The following is a 21,252-nucleotide window of genomic DNA, read 5'->3' on the forward strand; positions in this document are numbered from 1 at the left end:
GTTTTGTGGATGAATTTTTTAAGTGATGGTAATGAAATACAGTACAAGGTGGCAAAGGGATTTCATGAGCACAGACCTTAACACATCCGTGCTAACAAAGGAATTATCAATAGGCTTTGAAATACTCCCACATAAATAGCAATATGGTTTCCAATCTGTATAGAGTGTTTCTTCATTCCCTCCGGGTCGTTTGGGTCAAAGTTAAAAAAGTAGGAGAACTTGCATCTTTACTCAGCCAAAAGGAATGAAGCCAGTGAGAGTCATATAATGTCACCCCTGTAATGTGACAGAGCAGGACAACCATTGCCCTTTCAGTCCGCATTGCTATCCTCGAGTGTCCATTTACAGAAATGTATTAGGAGGCCATCAGTCAGTGGTCTGTGATCTGGGGTCTAACCATTTTATACCTTGAATTGACTGCCACTGAAATTCTGAGGTGTGCTGTGGATTAAAAAACAAAACAAAACAGAACTTCCCTACATCTTCTTCTGTAGACACGGTGTACGTTTTGTTTGTTTTGCCCAGTGGCAACAGATATAACCATTTGGACGCCTTTAGCCCATGGACGACATTTTAAAATGCGTAAGTAAGCTTTCACTCCGGGAGTTAGGGCTGTTAGGAGTGTAGGCGAGTACTTCTGCACAGGGTACACGAGCAGATGTGTCCTATAATGAAATTTTGGCTTGTTGGCATTTTTTTCAAACAACCAAGTATGAAGATATTTCTGTGGATTTATCTAAAAAGAAGACACATCTTATTTTGTAGAAAATGTTACAATTGATACTACCATCCTTTCTTATGGTGTCTTGTCTTCTGGCTCCTTTTTTTTCTTTCTTTCTGAATATTATGGCTTCTGAACGTTATACTTCATAGAAGTATCTCTTCGAGATTTTTTTTTTTTTCCTATCTTTTTTTCTGGAAGGAGAGGTCATGCTTAGAATACCCCAGTACTTCTGTCCGTCTTTCATCGTTGGCCTCTTTGGTAGCTAGCTGTTGCTAAGTAAGTAGATGTTACCTGTTAATTGCTTTTAGTCATTCTTGTTTTCCCGTCCATACGATGCTTTTCAAACTTTTTTTAGGCACATGGAGACATCCTCCTATTTTCAGAGGGTCTTTTCATTAATTTCTTCAGTATAGAGTCATTGGTACGGAAGCCAGGGATGCTCTGAAAACTTACCCTGGATCCCCTTCGTACATTCCTGTGGGTGTGTGTGGTTGTGTTTGATGGGAAATGTGCTTTAGTATGATTCTCTTATTAAATGAGAAATGTCACACTGATGAATGAGTTCAGGAGTTTCTTACGTGGCTGTCTTTAGCTGGCAAGGGTACCGAGCATCCTACATCTGATGGTTACAGCGTATAAATTCCTTCACAGCCTAGCTCTGAAGTGGTCATTGTTTTTTGCAAGGTTGATTGGTTTGTAATTTGCCACTAAAATTATTCTCCTCCTCCCAGCACCCCCAGCTGCTTTGCCTTGGTTTCCCTGAAGGCATTTTGGTGTTCCTGTGTGTGACTGGACTCGGCCCTCCCGGTGGACCAGGAGGGATTGGGCAGAATCAGGACCCCAGTGCATTCATGATGAGGACCTCACGTTGGGGTGGGGAGGCTGACCGCGATTGAAGAGGGCAGGCTGATTCTGGGGGACATGTCCATAATTCAGCGGGAAAAGATGATATAGTGGCCTCTTGGGTTAGCCTAAGCAGCGAAGTGACCACTGTGCTGGGCCTGCCTTCTTCCCCCACCTTGAAGGGGTTTATAGATGTCCTTAGGCCAGATCTGACTTGTTGGGGCTGCCCAAGAGACGTGAGGCCATTGGGCTCTGTTGCCTTCAGAGTCCAGAAGCTCTGGACACCAACATGAACCCACACAGCTCCATTCTCAGGGACTGGATCAGAGCCTTTGGCCACACAGCCAGGTGTCTTATAAGGATATTGTGTGCAAGTTTCTCTTTAAACTTACACGGAGTATCAGTGACTCTCTAAGGCGTACCCCGGATGGACCTGGTTGATGCACCATGCACACACTGTGGTGGCCTGTGTGGTCAGCGCTAAGACACGGGCCAAGTGTGGCATGAGGGTTGGCGCACAGCCAAGCCCACGGCCATCCTCACATAGGCCTTCGAGGTGGATAGTCCCAAGTCATGTGCATTTGGGTCACAGGCCGTTGTGTTGTTGCCATCACCTTGCCTGTCCCTTGGAGGTGAGGGAACGGTGTCTAGCAGGTTATATCCTTCCTCTCCTCCTTTTCTCCCAGGTTCTGTCACAGTCCAGTGTTTCAGAAGATATTTAAGATGGCCATCTCTGTTTATTCAAATGACATGTAACCTGCTTGTTCTCAGTGCTTTTGGCGAAATAAATGTCCATTAGTTTCATTGCACTATCACATGGTTTTCTGGTTGTGAACCTTGTTTTGCATCCCTTTAAAAAAGTCAACCACTGGGAAAATGCAGTCACTGATCATTTAAGGGACTCTAGCTTTCTAAGTAGGCTGGGATATCGGGGGAGGCATAGGGACAGACTGTAGGTTATAACCTGATTTTTCTAAAACAGAGGCAAATACATTCTCCAGATTTAAATGAAGAACCCGTTCAAAACACCAGACCCTGGATGGTGACACGGTGACCCCCCCCCTCCCCCCCAAAGCTCCAGATGCCTGTCTTGGTAGTTGTTAGGTTAAAAATAATCCCTAGCCTGCAGCCACATTGATGGACGGTCTGTTGTTGAATAGTGGGGGTGGGAATCTGGGGAGGAAATGGGAGGCTGTAGCGGGAAGTAATGCATTCACGTCACCCGCTGGCTCACGGGGTGGGGGGGGGGGCTGGGAGGAGTTACTTCTTCGGTGAGTGGTGCACGCGTTGCCTTGCTTTACGACGGTTGCTTTTTAATGGATGTTAGCATTTTAAATACGTAGTGTCTTTATGTGCTTAATACTGTTACAGTGCCTTTTCTAAAGTGTTGGTCTTTTACTGCCATGAGCCTTGCGAAGCCTGACAGGATATTTTCCCGTTTTTTCAGTTAGAGCAATAGAGGAAGGTGTCCTGTAGTTGTCATGTGTTCAGTCCACTTAAGGGCAGTGGGGAAGCCTGTGCCACGGAGCTGTGCAGTCTGAACCCTTGGAGGAGGTGAGAGAGGCACAGGTGAGCGCAAAGTCCCGGTGCATGTTCCCTTTCTCTCTTGTGACTCCATGTCACTGCCCCCGCACGACCCTGCCAGGGCAGAGTGGCCTGTGTGCCCCCCCTCTGCCTGGTCAGTTTGACTGCTCCAAGTCTGGTGTATTTTTGTGACTTTTTTGTTTTGAAATAACTGCAGACTTCACGTGAAAGTTGCAAGAATGGTACGAAGAACCCCCCTTCCGTCCGCCACCTAAGTTCCCCACTGTTCCCATGTTGCCACATTGGCTTTAATGTTCTCCCTCTTTCTACCCGTGTGCGCGTTGTTTTCTGCCCGGTTTGAGAGTAAGTGGCAGGTGTGATGCCCTCTTACTCTTCAGTGCATCGTGTGTATTTCCTACTAATGAAAGTGGCCTCTCACATAACCACAGTGTAGTTCTCAAAATCAGGAAATTAACAATGTTGCAGTACCGTTATGTAATCTGTGGACTTCATCCAAATGTTACCAGTTGTGCCAAAATGTCCTTTATAGTAAGATAAAAAAAAAGGTTTTTTTCCGGTCCAAGATCCGGTTTAGAATCCTGCGTTAAGTTGAGTTGTCTTCATCGCTTTGATGCCATTGACTTGGAACCAATTCTCTCTCAGTCTTCATGACGCTGACACTTTGGAAGACACTTCATAGAGACTCTAGTTTGTTTGATCTCCCCTCACGATGAGACTTGAGTTTTGTGTTTCGGGCAGGAATACTACAGGAGTGACACTGTGGCCTCCTCCATCCAGAGTTTGCACTGGGAGGCCCAGGGAGTCCCTTTGTCCTGTTGCTGGCAAGGCTGACTCTGGTCAGAGGTGGCGTCTTCTACTCTCCAGTCCGTGTGTCTCCATCTGCCCTGGAAGGAAAGTGTGTGTAGAGGAGGAAGAAGTTCCCTTCCCGAGTGTGTGCTCGTTTTGTTTGTGGACCTAAATTCACAGGTCCCTTTTAGTTCAACAGGTTACTATGCATTACTCTCCGTGCTTATTTGGATCCTTCAACTTATGATAGATCTGGCCAGCGGCAGCCCGCTGGTGCATTTTCACCTGTCGTCAAGCATACAAGGGCCCCAGCAGTGCAGGCACACATAACGCGTGTTACAGGACAAAGCCCAGGGGCCCATGGAGGTCGCGCAGCCCCTGGAAGGCTGAATGATGACCTGCACCCACATGGTGCCCTGACTGTCCCAGCTCCCCGTGCCCGGGCTCTTGGTGAACGCTGGGGAGTGTGGGTGGCAGTGGGCCTGTAGGGAGGAAGATGTCTCGGAGAAGCTAGATCTCTGTCTCGAGCTTCACGGAGAGAGCGAGCGGCTTGCATGTAGCCATGGTGCAGCGTGGAGCGCCGTGTGCTCATCACCGGTTCTCGGGACAGCGTCCACTCGGATGGGACTCTTAGCCATGGGCTAAGGGCGCAGTCCAAGTCTGTGGAGCATGTGCCGGGCCTTCAGTACATAAGCACATGTGCTCTTGGGGTAATTAGACCAGTCTTTTAACCAGCATCTGCCTCCCCCACCCCTGTACCAAAGCTGGGATCATTTACCTCTTGTGGCCTCCTCGGTGCTTTGCACTCAGGTTGTCAGGCCTGCGTTGCTCTGTGCTAAGGTGGACTGCTCTCGGTTGGCAACGACTTGGGGACGTCCTGGTGAGTGGACAGCAATGAGCAACAGCATGGGAAGCTACGCCAGACCCTCTAGCTGGGCCAAGAAGTGAATGAAAACCCTTTCATTGTTCGTTCGGTCTGGAGAAACAGTGTATCCTTTGTTTACACTGCCTACTTCCTACTTCTGTCCCAGGCATGTACAGGCACGAGTTGGCTGAACTGCATGTAGACTGAAGAGTAGCACCGAACCAGACAAAATAGAGAGGGAAAGGTGGCTTGCAGACAGGTTTAGATGGAAGCAAAAGTTTAATTGAAGAGCCAGCCATTAGCGTTTTCATAGACTATATCCGAATTTGAAATCTTTCTGTGCTGTCCCTCCTGTGATGTGAATTCCCTGTGCTGTGTGGTTCTTCGTTTTATAGACGATATTCTGTAGATAGCGTACAAGGGAGAGAACGAATTTGTGGCTTGTTTGGTAATAGCATAAGCTGAACATCCACCCAGAGAAAACGTGTTCTCTGACAACCTTCTTTTGAGGCCTTCGTTAATTGAATGTAGGCGTTTAATAAAATAAGCCATTTCCTATTACTGTCTGAGCAAACCATAGTGGGAAATTTGCATATCACCTATTAAATTTAAAACTACACCTATCTCATGAGATGGTGAGTTGCCCATGAGTTTACAAAAAGACCGTTTTCATGGCAAAAACCATTGGGAGTAGCTTCAGTAAATTGGTGCCCACCATTTATCTGTGATACAGTTCTCAGGAGGTTTTGTGTTTTTCTCGCAGTTGGAGGAAGTTGTTCGGTGTTGTGGTTTTAAGAGCCTTCCAAAAACCCCCATCACAGAGATGCTGGAGCCTGTGTGATCCAAGAGTCACCCTTCCTATGGCTTCAGCCCTTACTGTTTTTTCCCTGAGACCTCTGAGACCTCAGCTGATCCCCGCAGTGACTGCGGGTCACAGGTTTTCTGAACAAGGGTTTTCCGCGACTTGGGGATAAAGCGTGAGCTTACAGGAAAGCGGGACTCGTGGATAAGTGTGAGAATTTCGGGGTGAGGTCTGGAATCCCGACTCCATCCGTTAATGTCTGGGAGCCCCAGTTTCTGTCCGTCTCTTAGAGATGTGGTGAAGGTCGTGCGGAAATGTTCAGGGGATGGGGCTAGAAATCGCTCTCGTCCCTGGCCCATCGTTCTGGCGTCTCGTTGAACTAGAGCTGAAACAGTTCCCGGGTGGTCTTCAAAGTTTAGAGATGCTACCAGAGTTTCCACCTGTCTATGTTTCATTCAACCCTCTGCCTTGTGGAACAAGCTGTGTTCGGCCCTACTGATGCGTGCTGGGTCTGTCTGGGTGCACAAAAACAGGAGGTGAGACTGGGGCGCTGGGGTGTGTTTAAATGGCTGGGTGGGCAACGCCGGGTGCCGTGGCGCCCGTTCACCCTGCCCGCGAGTGCTGCATCTGCCGTGGCCGGTGGGTACACCTGGACGGCTGCCTCGCGGTGGGGGGGGGGGGGGGGGGGGGGGGGCGCTGGGCCATTCACACAGAACCATTCAGAGGTGCAGGTGCCTGGAGGGGGACTTCAGAGAGGTCTAACGGGGGTTTTTTAATCCTCTTGAGGAAATGAAGAGGCGCAGGAGGCAGGGCTTGGCCGGCCTGCAGACGTCTCACCGCCCCCCGCTAGACTTCTCCCAGCCGAACCAGAGCAGAGAGGTTCAGGTGGTGGGTACAGTGCGTCTCATCGTCCTTTTGAGGCCGGGGAATTTCGGAACTGTGTGTTCTTGCTCCGAGGCTGACATTTATTTCATCTGGTGGAGCCTCACACGGGAGACGTGAGAACCATCTCTGGCTTCTCTGTGGTGGACCACGGTGTGGTGCCACACCTCCCGGGGACGATCGGGGGCGCTTCACATTAGCCGGGGTGGGGTCTGGGGTCCGAGGGCCGGCGAGTTAGAGACGTGCCCGGGAGAGGGGTGGCTTGTGCCCTGCCAGAAGCCAACCCAGTGCACAGCAGGCCTGACTGGAAGGCAACCGGAGAAGTGGTTGTTTCACGGACCTCTTCTTTGAGATGATGCATCAAAAATGAAGGAGTTGGATTCATGCAAATGGCACTCGTCTGCGGCTCCACCGTCGCAGGTCAGCCGCGGCCCCGGTCGCTTGGCGAGCACTGCGGGAGAGCTGGCTCCTGGTCGCTGAGTGGGAACACCACATCCGGGGGAGGGCCTCCCGGCACCCTTGCCACAGCTGTGTTGACATCATAGCACGCGAGGCGCGCGCTATGCAAATGCACACGTTGCCTTGGTGATGGAGAGAAAATGAATCTGGCTTCTGGGCAGCACTGCAGCATCAGCCTGACCCCTGACAGCAGTGGGATGGCAAACCGAGCACTCAAATCTGGGCCAGGGTGCAGAGAGCCCACATCCTCCTGGAGACGTCCACGTTTGGGGGCCCTTTTCCTCTCTCCTCTCTGTCTCCCTCTCTCGTCATTTAAAATTCTCTCTAGGTTGACGGTGATCTTCCATCGGGATCACTGATGCCGCTCTCTGTCCCCCTCCCACCCTGCCATCTTTGATTGTGGCGACACTCAGCACTGTCCCGGAAGGTGCCGCCGTAGTGCCTTGGGGAGCAGACACCATCCAGACAGTCACCTGACGTATCCTCACTTGCTTGATCTGGAGCACAGGTTCCCTGTTTCTCAGAGTCTCATGGCCAGAATTCGGTCTCTTCTAGCATGTTACCACTGAAAGGTGTATCTATTTTAAAAAAGAGAAGGGACATCTAGGTGGCTCAGTCAGTTGAGCATCCAGCTCTGATTCCGGCTCAGGTCGTAATCTCGCGGTTCACAAGATCGAGTTCCGCGTCAGCCTCTGCGCTGAGCATGGAGCCTGCCTGGGATTCTCTCCCTCTCTCTCTGCCCCTCTGCAGCTTGCGTGCTCCCTCTCAAAGTGGATAAATCTTTTTAAAAAAAGAGACAGAAAACAGTTTAGGGCCTCTTAGGTATTCAGTGTTGAGATTGTATGAGAAAGGGGTTTTTGAACAAGTTTAAAAATTGCTGTGTGTCTCAGAGTTTTATAGGTATTCCTTGCTTTTTGGGTTGTCTCTTAGAATTTGCTATTGATCTGCCTTTGATAAAATGGTAAAGATAGTGCCATGTTTCCCTTGTTACTTTGACTGCCAGGAAACTCTCGGCTAAACGATGGCTCTTCTGCAGTAGATCTCAGCCCTCCCTGGTTCCCAGGATAAGTCTCTCTTCCTCGATGTCATTTCTGACCTCTCTTAACTTTTGTTTTTATCTCATTTGTGTGTTTTTATGGTTAAGCTCCTTTGAGTAATGCTGAGTGAATACGTGTGTGTTGTACTTACTGAGTCATTTGGTGCAGCCACATGGGGTTTGGACCAGCCTTTGGTGCGCGGATCGGTGAGCTAGTGTGTTCTACGCAGTGCTGAAGTCTGAGTTGACTTGTTGGGAGCACTTGATGGTTCTTGATTTTGATTCCACAAGCTTGGTCAATGTCATTGTATCCGTGACGTGGAGAAGCGAGCTGTACTGGCTCGCAGCATTGTTGTGAAGACTGTAGAGGTGTGTGGCACGCCATTTTGTTTAATGGTGGCGTCAGGTGATTTCGTCTGGACCCCAAGCTAGGGCGCACAGAGTCTGAAGACCTGGTATGTCTTGGGCTGCTTTTCAGAGGCAGGGCTCACCCCTGCCTGCGGGAGTGTGGAGCCAAGTCCAGAGCTGTGCTCTGCAGGCATGCGGTCGGTGGTCCTCCTGGCCAGTTCTCCAGGCAGCCTGGGATGGGATCAGGGTCTCTTGTATCTGCATACCTGCCTCGCTGGATTGGGCAGGAGAGGATGTTTTACTGTGATTATTTTGGCCTTAAAGTGTAATTAAATCCCAGTACTTGGTTGATTGTGTCAAGTGTAAGTTGAAGATGGTCCTTGTGCGGAAACGACCGTGGCGGCTGGTGCTCTGTCCGCTCGTGCTCTCTCCTCTTGGCTGCTGTAGACAGAGGGAGCCCCAGCCCCCCTGCCCCAGCCATGTGTTTCAGGCTGGAGTGGCCCAGAGTGCCCCAGCTCCCCGCCCTGTATGCGGTCGGCCCTGATAAGTCCACCTCGTCCCCACTTGAGGACTTTTCCCTGGCACAGCCCCGCCCCCCCAGCTGCCACCCAGGTGAGCCTGTGTCCTCTGGTGTGGACGTAAGAGAACGGTTCGGGGATGCTGAATGCTCGTGACACTGTCTCCAAGGACACTTTCCATATCTTCAAAGCAGAGAACTCTAGTCTACACCAGGGAACCTGGGCTCACCTCTGTGCCTTCCTGCCCTGGCTCTCCCAGGCCCCCACTTGCCTCTGGCAAGCGCTGCTTTCTCTGTCCTTTTATTAACCTCTGTATTGCCGTTGTCCTGCTATCCTGCTATTTATTTGTATGGCGATTCCCCACCAGAGTGTGAGCTTCTTGAAAAGAGATGCTGTTGCATTTTTTTCTTTCAACAGGAAGGACCCTCAGCATCTTGACTCCGTTTTGGCACAGGGCTCCCATTTTGCCAGAACGTGTAGGTGTTTTTCCGCCTGCAGAGTGGGAACCTGCATCATGATTCCACAGGCAGGGCAGTGGTCGCTGTGGGTGGCACCCACGGGTAGCCCTTGGGATGGGCTGTGCGATGCTGTTCTGCACTCTTTGCCGATGACATAGGTATTGCGCATCAGGCCTGTGGATGCAGATAACTGCTTTCAGAGTTGGGCCCCAGCACACCCCCTGCCCCCATGCAAGGAGGCATGGGGGCTGCGGGAGCCCCTCGCCCAGAGAGGAGCATGAACTGTCAGAATTGGTTCCTGGAGGGAGGCACAAAGCTGAATGTTGAAGGAGTCATCTTCTGGGCACATGGGATAGCCATAAACGTCAATTGCCCCAAATAATATAGTTCCTGATCTAGACCATGGAGCTAAAAAGACCCAACAGGATGGGGCCTACACTTTGAGCACTTGTGATTGTGTGTGTGTGTGTGTGTGTGTGTGTGTGTATGTGTATGAGTGAAAGAGATCGCTGTAATACGTAAATTCTTTGTACTTAGTAGCATGTTTCATTTTTTTAATGATGCCCTTTATCCAAATGCATCATATTGATGTACCTTACTAAAGGACTTGAATGAGTTTGATTAAAACAGCGTTCCACAACCCAGACCTGAAAAGTGTTGTTTTTCTAAAGGGGGAAGGACCAAGAACGTCCGCTTAGCACGTAGCCCGAGAGTGTGTGTTCATTCGCTAAGGCTGCTGTAACAAAGTACCACAGACTGCGGGGGAGGGAGTGCTTGAACAACAGAAATGTGTTTATCCACAGCCCCGGAGGCCAGAGGTCTGAGATCTCGTGCTGGCTGTGCCGCTGTCGTGTGCTTGGCGCTGATAGCTGGAGCCTGGCCGGGCGTCCTCACCCGCTGTGGCCCTCGCGCCGCCTGCCCCACACTGGCATCTTCGGGCACCTACGGTGTGCTCCCGCAAACCAGCTGATTCGTACGGCTGCAGGTGCTGGAAGGCGGGGAGTCTGTGGGAAGCGGGAGCTGCCCGTCATCCAGCTGCTCTGGAGGGATGGGCCGTGCCCACGGAGCTGTGCCAGCCGCGCCAGCTGTCAAAGGTTTTCTGGGCTGGCATGGCCCTTCTTTGGATTCGGTCGTAACGGCTTCCTCCGTTGAATGCTGTCCAAAAGCAGTTTCTCGCCGGCTTGAAAGCGCGTGCCGTGTTGTCTCGCGTGCTGCCTGAGGGGGCAGGCGTCCCGCTGCCCTTCCTGAGTGGTGGTAGCATCTTGTCGTCTGTCAGGGATTGGGGGTTCCTTTCTCCAGAATTTCCTGCGTTGTCCCCGCCTCCGCCCCGCCTTCCCTGGAACACGCCCCATGCCCCCTACATTTAAGATGAAAGCAGGACTCTTAAACACTTGGAAAGACTTCTCGCGAAGTGAGTCCTGTCTGCTGTCATGGCCACTCTCGTCCACCTGATGTCCTCAAAGGGTGGGTGGAAGATTTCTCCTCGCCGACGCTGCCAGTTCTTGAATGTAAAATTAGCTAAGTGTAAGCAGTTGGGATCTGTCACTAATGGGCCTTGCTGGTGTCACTTAGACCCCGTTCTCTGGCCTCCCTGAGGCTGGTAATGACACCTGGCTGACATGAGATTTCCCACCTTGAAGGGATTGCTTAGCCCTGCATTTACGCCTTCTTCGTTTCAGTAAGTCGTGGTTTTATTTTGAATAAGCCTCTTTCAACCTATGAATATTAGTCTAAACTAAAATTAACCTTCCCCTAAATTATTCTCACACACACAGAAAAAGCAAAGTAATTTTGAAAGTTAAATCAAAACAAAGCAATCTCGTGTGTAAAACAGATAAAAATCACAGACTGTGGTTACAGAGCGCCTGTACAGGAATCGCTTACAGAAAGCTGATTTCCTCCAGTCTGGGTATGGAAAGAGAACGGGAAATGCCCTGGCCGTATCACAATCCCATTCTGTCAGACAGGCTGGGGGAGCTCGTGTAAACAGGGCAGGGGCTCCGCTCGCAGCTGGCGTCTGTGGGCCCTGTTTGTGTGTGAGACAGGACACTCGTTCCCAGCCCGACTTGGGGCCGGCGGTGGCGGTTCCGCGGTGGTGCGTTGGAAGCTTCACCCTGCGCACGTGAGCACGGGGTTCGTGGAGAGCGCCGGATGGCAAAGAGCCGGTCCTGGGCACGGATGACTCATTAAGGAAACGACCAGGATGGATTGCGGGCCTGGGTTGCGAAACGGGTTGTAGCTCCTGGTGTAAGAGGCAGGTGTGTTCCATTGCTGGCTTCGGCTGCTCTGAATTGACACCTTGCGCTTTACCGGCAGAATGGATTAGAACGCCAAGGTGGGCACTCTTCGGAAGACCTGAGGACCTCTGAGACCGCTGAGATCTTTAATCCAGCAGTTTCCTTTTGAGCAGTTTGTCAGCTTATAAACATAGGGTAGTCACCGGCAAGGAGGCTCTTTAAAATTTTTTAATTGCTTTTTCTTTGCTCCCCATGTGGAGCTGGAGGATGAGGGTTGACGCTGCCCGTGTGTGCTCAAGTAAACTGCAGCTACCAGAAATTCACCCTTGGGGTGTCCACGGATTTGAAGGTTAATAACCTGGGTAGTTAGAGACTTCCTTCACATCTCTCTTCTGTCCCCTCCACCCCTGCCTCTTTCAAAGGGACACCCAACTCCAGTTAAGGCGGGGGGGGGGGGGCGGGGGTATGGGAATGGCATGGCTTTTCTCCAGCACCTGCACAGAGGTTGATGCATTTCCAGATCAAGGCAGTTCTGGCCAACGATGACCTAGAAAGGATAGTGTGTTAGAGAAGCAAACAGAGTTTCAAGGATTCTCTTTGAGGCTCCAAGCATTCTTTGGGTTCCTGTAAAGCAGCAGATCATTCAGTCTACTGCTGTCTACGCAGTGAGGTCTTCCTCTGCAAGGGAGGTGGTAGGAGGGCCTCCCCTTTCGCAGTCTCGGGGAAGAACCCGTGTTCAGAAGATGGGGTGCCTCCCGAGCTGGGTAACAGTGGGATTGGTGGTTCGCTTAAATATAGGCATTCCCCCACCCAAAAAATAACATCAGGGCTGAGAAACTAAGAAGCTTTCCTATTGTCGTTTCAGGTCTTTTTGAATAATTACCAAGCAGCCGAAGCCCAGCCCCAAATGATTATCTTACGACTGTTACGTTACATCGTCCGCCTGGTATGGCGATTGCAGTGACGACGGGTTCCTCGCGGAGCCACATGTGTGCAGACATTTCACGTGTTCACGCCAGCAGGCCCCAGCACCACAATTTCTGGGGGCCACTGCTGTGCAGCCAGCGGCCCTGTCCCCGACGGGGCGTGCGGGCAGGCCGGCCAACGCGTTCCCGAGGACGCCGCGCTGCATGTGGACCGGACCTTTCTGTTCACCACACAGCAGAATTTCTAATGGAAGTTTGTTGTGAATGTAAATGAGGGAGGATTCTTTTAAAAAAAAAAAAAAAATTTATGTACAAATCATGGTTCTTTGGAGCAGGATTTTATGCAAGAATGGTGTTTACACGCGGTGTGGGGTTTTTTTCCACCTTCTTTAATAAGAGCAGGTTTTTCAAAAAGGAAATGGAAACTTTTTAACCAACTCGTGAATGATTTTTGTACTAAAATTTTAAGAACCTGTTGCCTACTCTCAGAGGATTATGTAAACTCTGCAGTGGAAACTGAGCCAGCTAATTTATAAAGCTGCCTTAGTTTCTTTTTAGAGATTACTGTACAGAATTTTTAAACGGGAGAGGTATGATATGGCCCCCTCCCTTCCCTGCCATTGCCTCTTTGACATACTTTGTTGTTTTGGTTTGTTGTTTTTTTTTTTTTTTTTTTTTTTTTTACCATTATTAATACCAAAAAGTTCTTATGAAATGGAACTGATTAAAGGGGCAGAGGGTCTGTTACCAGCCTGTATTGATATGCCACTCCCATCTTGTAAATATTTACTTACCTCCTCAAATTCAATTGCACCTGTGGCAAAAAGTTTAAGGCTCTTCTCCGTGTGTTTTTCCTTATCTCCCCTGGCGATGCTCTTCGGGTCTGCCTGGACGGCGATGCGCAGATTTGGTCCAGCGCGTGCTCGTGATAAAAGGTAATGGGGTCAGGACATGAGTTAGGATCTCCCTGTATCATGCACGCTGGGACGGGCTTGATGTTGGTCTTCTTTGGTTTCGATGGGCTCATCATTTAGAAGTGTCCTGAGGAAGGACTGGCAGTAACAGCAGAGACAGGCACCGTCGGCTTTTCTGGTTGCAGACTTTCCCATAGTCACAGGTGCACTGTCTGCGTGCGGCCACAGGTGGTGAGCACGCCCCCTCACAGCTGAGTTCCTTGGACTGCAGGTGTCCGAGCCCCGGCCCTCGTGGGAATTGGCACAGGCCTTGGGGCTTGAGGCGGCTGTTTCCTGGGCATCCGGGCTTTTCGTCCCAACTCCCAAGTTCATCTGGCCTTTGATGCCTGACACTTGGTTCCCACCCCCCTGAATCCGTTTTGAAATGAAGGCTTAATCCCGCCTTCGGCAGTGCCATCAAAATCCTCCGTCGGAGCACAGATCTGAAGCGGCCTCTCAGCCTCCTGACAGCTGTCGGTTTGACTTGTTCCATTTCCCTCGGGACGGTTGGGTTTTGTGGGAGCGCCCTGCGTGCGTCCACCTCTGTTGGAGCTGCTCTTTCTTTCTCCCCCTTTCTGGGACGGAGAGCCCGTGAGTTGGGCCATCATCGCAAAGGCAGTTAACTGGGGAGACCCAGGAAAAAGATCAGGAAGCAGGAAAAGAAGGGAGGTGGAGATCATTTCGTGAACCCTATAACTCTGACAGTCTTTGAAACATCAGACCATTAAACAGCTTTTTGAGGGAAATACATCAAACCGAGTCAGCACCAACAGCTCTTGTTTTGCTGTTGGCCCCTAAGAGGACCAGTGTTTTCACATTATTAAATTAAGTGGGGAAATTCATTCATTTGTATCTTCATAATTCTATATAAATATAAATATATATATATGTATCTATAGCATATACATTTTTTCTTTTAGGTAGAGAGATTTGCTTCCAAATATCCTTCCTTTTTTAGAATTTTCATATCCCCAAACTCTCCTTGGGGTCTTGAATAGTTTTTAAAGCTGTGTTGAGTGTCAGCTTGCGTTTTCGATGTGTCTCGAACCCCTTTGTAGGGTCGTAAAGTCCACGCGGCTGTAAGGCAACGGTGGGCCTGCTGGACACACACCAAAGACATTCGGTTCTGGACGCCTCGCCCCGACCCAGGACCTCCACACTCAGTGCCAGTCTCTCCGACTGGGGCACTTTACTCTGTTTCTGCAATACTGTGGCTCCCTGGGAGCGGGGCCCGAGGGCTGTGTGCTGGCCACATGTACAGGTTTACCTCTGGCTCGGTGGCCTCCTGGCCTCCAGGCCGGCCGCGGAAGCAGCTCGTGAGGAGATAGGAGATTCTATGAATTGTAGTATTAAGGAGCAGGCTATCGCACCAGGACTCAAGAGAGATGACTGGACGTTTCTGTACTGTATGCGTCTGTTTATCAAGATGCCTCTGGAAGGTATGCCTACTGTGGTAGACCTTGTATTTTCTCTTTTACTTTTTGTAGAAAACACAACATGGCTAGATCCCTTTTTGGAAACTGAATGCGGGTTTTGTGCCTTGACCACCTCTTCTCACGTGAGGTTTGTAGAAAGTGTCCTGTGACTTAGCACAGAAATGCAATAAACACATACAAAATACTTTCATGAGTAATGCTTCCAGTTAACTGTGCTCCTGCCTAGAAGGGAGTTTACGAAGAACTCTTTTGGGTGGTTGTGGAGAAACCAGGTAAAAATTCCGTCTGATGGAAGTGTATGCAGTAGAGAACAACTTTCTCCTGTTTTCCCCTTCTTGATTATGTATATATTTTGACTATTTATTAGATTAGGAGGTCACATTTTACTTACCAACTGAGCCAAATGTCTGTGTGCAATTGTGTTTCCTTTACCTTTCTTGTAAAATTTTGTACAGCATAAATGAGTAAAAATCACTGTTTTTACTAAACTTTTTCAGATTTGAGGATTGTAAATATTGTAGATTCTTTTTCTATGTAATGTGTCCTACTGTTTCATAATGCTGTAACTTGTAGAAATATTGTATATTTATTTCCTGCTTATTTAATGTCTTAAGTTTTGAAAAGTGTTGACCTCCCTGCCCCCTCCCCCCCCCCCCCCCCCCCCCCCCCCCCCCCCCCCGCTGTACCATTAATCGCTTTTTGACTCTGACGTGGTGACTGCTCAGCTCCCTGAGCTACACGGTCTTCCCAGGCTGGCCCTCCAGCTTTGGTTCCTGTAGTTTCTGGTCACATGGGTTTCAGTTCTTGGGGTTTGCTCTACTTTTGATGAAGTCTGTGCATCGCCATCAATGAGGGACCATTTGGCAGATTACCAAATTCTACAAGAAATATCCAGTGACTTTTTATTCCAAAAGAGCGAGCTTCTCATGGAAGCAAATTCTATTAACACCGGGCCGTATCTTTTTTTTTTTTTTTTAATGTATCATTGGCAGTTGGGACAGATCTTTCTATTGAACACTTGCCCCTGACAATTCAGCGTTCAGAGAAATAGAAGCGTGCCCGCTCTGGAGGTACTGCCATGGAGTGAGTGGTTCAGGGGCAGGAGGAAGGGACAGGGGAGACAGGTGGCTCCTGCCTTGGGAGTGACTTCAGGACCACCTCATGCCACTAATCCCTTTTTGGCAACTGGTGAGTAGTTGAATTACCCCCCACCCGCTGTGTCCTGTGCTTTGAGGTGTGGACTAAATGGTCTTCAGGAGCTACTTGTACAGACCCTACCCCCGTCCCCAGCCCTGAGCCGTTTGGTCCCTACATTTGATCAGCCTGCTTCTTCAGGTTGTCGTCTTCTGCTTCTCTGTTGCCTTTGAGAGAGGTTGAGGGCCCCACTAGACTGGATGTTACCATGTGAAAGCTTCTTAGAAGCTTTAGAGACTTCCTAGTGGGTCCGTGTCAGTAGATGGTTCTGTCATCCCTGCTGATTTAGCCTGGTGCCTGTGTGTGCCCACTCTGCACACACGCGTGTGCAGGGGTGTGTCCACACGTGACGCTAAGCCAGCTGAGGTGACTCCTGTTCTCCAAACGGCATTGCATCTGAGAAGCGTTCCTCAAGCTCCCAGCTAGGTAACTTGACTACTTTCATCCGGAAACCTGACTTTAGAAACTCTCCTAAGTCGTATGTCCAGATTCTGTGACCACTAGTTACTGTATCAGAACTCATCAGGTACACATTTATAAATAGCACTGATCTGTCTGTATACTGACCCATCACTAAACTTGTTTCCTAGGACCCAGCGTATGTAGCATTTGTATTGCAATTTCCCTGGCTTACTTGTGTTTTGCACTGATGAATTTCGACAGGGTAATTGCCACTTTACTTGTGCAATACTGCTGTAAATAACTGCAGATTTTTTTTTTTTTAAGAAACTTAATCTTTTATGTTCTTAATGAAGTTTATACAAATAAAACTTTCAACTAGTTTTGGTGAGCTGTGTGATTTGTTTCACAGAACGGTGGAGAGACAGCTGGAGTTCTGCATCAGTATCTGCACACCCACACCTCTGCCCTTTGTCAGTCACAGAATGTATTACCTACGTGTAGGTTTTGTGAATTCTCGCTCGAAGACAATTCTGTGTAGCATACTTAAAAGCAAACCACTCTTAAGAGTTTTGAAGTGGCTGGCGGGACCTTCTGCATGGTTTTCTGCCCACATAGGCAGATATGACTCAGCACCTGGCGGGGGGGGGGGGGGGGTGGTACTAGGAACCAGCTCTGTATTGATTAGTGATCAGGGCAGATTCCCTGCCATCTCATCCCCTCTCATAGTTGCAAGAAAAAACAAAAGGTGGGAAGTCTGGTTTGACTCTGGCGGAAAGGGCTTGTCTGCAGAGCCGAGGGGATCACCAACACATGTCTGGGGCCCCGGGTGTGAACTGACCGCTGCCGCCTTGGGAGGGTTCACTGAGTTGAGTGCTGGGGGCACTGTGCTCCATAGTGAGTGTGCACTTGGTGTAAGGGATGACAGAGACCGTAAAGCTTGGTTTGGGGGCATAGGCTATAAAATCCTAAATAAGTAATTGTAGAATTTGCCACTGTTGCTTGGAAGCAAATGCTGGGAGAGTTAAAGACTGGCCGGGCTTTGTTGTCAACAGGGTCATCTGTTCATGTGCTTCATTTTAATTAAGCAAGCAATGCATGACTATGGTCTTGTTGCCACACATCTGTGTGTGTATACATTTATTGCAGATCATACTTCAGATCAAAGTTGTTCTGGCCCCCATCCCCCATCCTACTTCCTCACCAACAGACCCGCGTTCAAGTTTTTCCCCATCCTTTTCTTTGTGGGTCCGTGTGCGTGCGCGCGCACTCAGACTACCGTGATTTTGCCTTTTCTATCAATGCAGCAATTTGTACGCGATTCTGCCTTAGCAGTAGGTCGTAGAGCTTCCAGAGTGACTCCACTCCATTCTAACCTCTGCATCGAGTGCACGCAGGTTCGCCGCTTGCCGCCTGGCGGCCTGCTTCTGGCATTTCTGCCTCTTCAGTGCTGCCCCGGGCTGCCTGGCCAGCAAGCGGGAGGGTTGTGCGGTGGTGGGACAGGTAGGTGGGGGTCTCCGCTCCCGAGGGCTCACGGATGCTGCCAGGCTGGCTCCACTCACATGACCACCGATGGCACGTGAGAACATCCTCCAATTCTCCGCCAAGTGTCGATACCATGTTGATATCAGCCTGGACGGGGAAGAGTAACGTGGTTGGTCAAATTCACGTTTTTCTAGTTACAAATGGGATGATCTTGTCAGATATTGTTGGCATTTGCCTTTTGTCTAGAGGCCTTCGCTTACGGCCCTTTGGGTTTTTCATTTCTTCTGTTGATGACGAGCTCTATGTATCATGAGTAAAAATCTCTACGTGTCACAAATATCTTAACTTGAATCTTTTGCTTTCTCCCCCCTGCCCTGACGTTCTATTATCAAGATCTTTAAATATGCAGAAGATTTGAAAGAATTTCACAGAGAACCCCAGTATACCCACCTGCTAGATTCTACCTTTCACAATTTACTATACTTTTTTTTTTTTTAACGTTTATTTATTTATTTTTTTTTTTTTGAGAGGGAGACAGAGAGCCGGGGAGAGGCAGAGAGAGAGAGAATCCCAAGCCACCTCTGCACTGTCAGCACAGAGCCCAATGTGGGGCTCGATCTCATGACCATGAGCCGAAATCAAGAGACAGGCGCTTAACTGACTAAGCCACCCAGGTACCCTACTATTTTTAACGTCACCTATCCAACCATAAATCTATCTTCCTTTCTGATGCATTTTGGAGTAAACCATAGACATCAGTATTCATCCCTAAATACCTCAGCACACATATCATTTAAAGTTGGTTATTTTGGGGGCACTGGGTGGCTCAGATGAGCGTCCAACTCTGGCTCAGGTTATGATCTCACAATCCATGGGTGCGAGCCCTGCGTTGGGCTCTGGGCTGACAGCTCAGAGCCTGGAGCCTGCTTTGGATTCTGTGTCTCCCTGTCTCTCTGCCCCTCCCCGGCTCACGCTCTGTCTCCCTGTCTCTCAAAAATTAAAATAAAATGTTAAATTTGTTTTTAATAATAAAGTTGGTTCTTTTTTTTAATGTTCTCTTTTGAGATAAAATTTACAATAAAACCTTTTTTTTTTAATTCCTTTCTCAGAAAAACACACATCTTAAGTGTGCATTTGCTACGTTTTGACCAAAGATAAGGCTGTCACCCAAACCCCTCTCAAGATGAAGAACATTGCCATCGCTGTAGAAAGTTCTCAGAAGCCCCTTCCCCGGCAATCCCTCCCATCCCACTCCCAGGAGTGGCCTCTGTTCTGATTTTTTTTCCACCATGAATTCGTTTTTGTGGATAGTTTGAATGGAATTATGCAGTATGTGTTTCTGTGTGTGTCTGGTTTCTTTTTTGCTCAGCTTAACGTTTTTGAGACCCAAGTTAAAATCAGTAGCTTCCCTCGTATTAAGCCAAGTATTATTCTACTGAATGAAGGAATAGACCACACGCGGGCCATTGCCTTGTTCATGAACACCTGAGTTCTTACCAGGTTGGGGCTAGGGGGAATAAAGCCGCTGTGAATATCCTTCTGCATATCTTTTCGTGAACATATGTTTTATTCCATTGTGTGTCTCTTAACTGCCTGTGGTGTATTCGTCGCTGTCACCACTTTAGAAGTCAGACTTAATCTTAAATTTCTGTCTTTCGTATCTTAAAAGACCTTCCCGATGCCAAAGTTGTAAATATGTTCCATTTTATTCATACAGTTCTACAGTTGTTTCCGTCTTTAATCTGCCTGGACTTTTTTGAACGATCTGCAGTATGAATCTCACTTTGTATTTCCCCCATAGACAGCTAAGACTCCTCTTTTCTCCACCAGCCTGAAACGGCTTTTTGACATCCACCATATCCTCCTATAGTGCTTCTGTTTCTCAGTTCTTTTCTATTCCTCTGCTCTCGTTTAGTCTCCATTATTCGGATTCCTACAGCTTTTCTTAATTGAAGTATAGTCGATATAATACTGTACTTGTTTAAAGACGCTTGGGTGTTTCCGTCATTAAGCAAATGACTTGGGCTCAGGTCGTGATCTCACAGTTCGGGAGTTTGAGTCCCACATCGGGTGAGCTCGAGCCCCGCTTTGGGTAAAACATGAACCCTGGGTGGGCCCCACTTCTCTGTCTCTCTCTCACTCTGCCCCTTGCAGGGTTCTCTCTCTCTCAAAGAAAAAAACATATTGTACTCATTTAAGGTGTACAACGGAGTGATTTGAAATTATAAACATTACAATATGCTCACCACGGCCACCATCTGTCACCATACAAAGTCCCCACAACGTGACTCTGCTCCCCATGCTCCCCTGTTCGTCCCTGAGACTTTATCTGACAACTGGCAGCTTGTACCTCTTAATGCCCTTCACCCATTTTGTGTATCCCTCCACCGCACCCCCCTCCTTGATCACTATTGTTTTAGGTTTTAAATTTCTTATCCTTATTTTTCAAGATTATCGTGGCCATTCTACATTGTGTCTTCAATGCATTTTAGAATCCGTTTAAGTGCCTGGAGTAGTTCTGTGGAGATCTTGTTTGGGATGATGGTGACTACCGGGATGATGGTGACTACCAGGGGAACACTGTCATTTTTCCAAGATGTGTTTCACGGGTGGGTAGTATTTTGATCTGTCCATGAGGCTTTTTTTTTTTTTTTAACTTATTTATTGTTGAGAGAGAGAGAGAGAGAGAGACAGAGCATGAGCAGGGAAGGGGCAGAGAGAGGGGGAGGCACAGAATCCGAAGCAGGCTCCGGGCTCTGAGCTGTCAGCACAGAGCCCGACGCGGGGCTCGAACCTGCACACCGTGAGATCGTGATCTGAGCCGAAGGCAGACACTTAACCGACTGAGCCCCCCAGGCGCCTCATGAGGCTTATTTTTCATGCTTTTAGTACACTTGATTTCTCTTCCATATATCCTGCATATTTCTTGCTAGCTTTTCTTTATGAGAGGGAGGGGGGGATTATGCCATCCAACCCGCCTATTCCTGTTCCCCTTATTTCTACCACAATTTCCCTTTATCTCCCTGCCCCTGGTACAGCTGAGGGCAGACCCATTTCCTAGGCTTGGCCAATCCAACGCTCTCGGAATCTGCAGCAAGCAAGGCAAAGAGGGGTTGTTGCGAGAGCAGCAACATCCTTGGGTCTGCAGGGGCGTGGTGGCATTCCCTGTCCAGCCACCAGCACGCCAGTATCTGGTCTCCGGCTTCCTGTGTGTTCTTTGAGCTCGGTGCCCACCCCTCCAGTAAGTTCTCTGTGTGCTGAGGTAACCCAAGCTGCTTTCAGTTGCTGGCAGCCAAAATCAGGTGAGAGGTGACAAGTTGTTAAAATTCTCCACTAGGCAAGACCAGATGGGGTCT

General features: G+C 49.0%; 1 protein-coding gene across 6 annotated transcripts in view; it reads left to right on the forward strand.

Annotated features, from left to right (window-relative positions):
• Positions 1-16,794, forward strand: part of BCL2L11 (BCL2 like 11) — a 48,084-nt gene extending 31,290 nt beyond the window's left edge. For 3 of the 6 annotated variants that reach the window (XM_086700548.1, XM_086700549.1, XM_086700551.1), the window contains one exon: positions 12,369-16,794. In XM_086700548.1, coding sequence (XP_086556674.1) covers positions 12,369-12,467 — 99 coding nt within the window. In that variant the 3' untranslated portion in view covers positions 12,468-16,794. Of the gene's footprint in view, positions 1-3,014; positions 3,137-12,368 lie in introns of those variants that run through there. The other 3 variants (XR_015249034.1, XR_015249035.1, XR_015249036.1) reach the window with 3 other exon arrangements.
• Positions 16,795-21,252: the final 4,458 nt, after the last annotated feature.

This window comes from Puma concolor, chromosome A3 (assembly GCF_028749965.1).
Source record: "Puma concolor isolate L17-30 chromosome A3, mPumCon1.1.hap2, whole genome shotgun sequence".
Classification (NCBI taxonomy): Eukaryota; Metazoa; Chordata; class Mammalia; order Carnivora; family Felidae; genus Puma; species Puma concolor.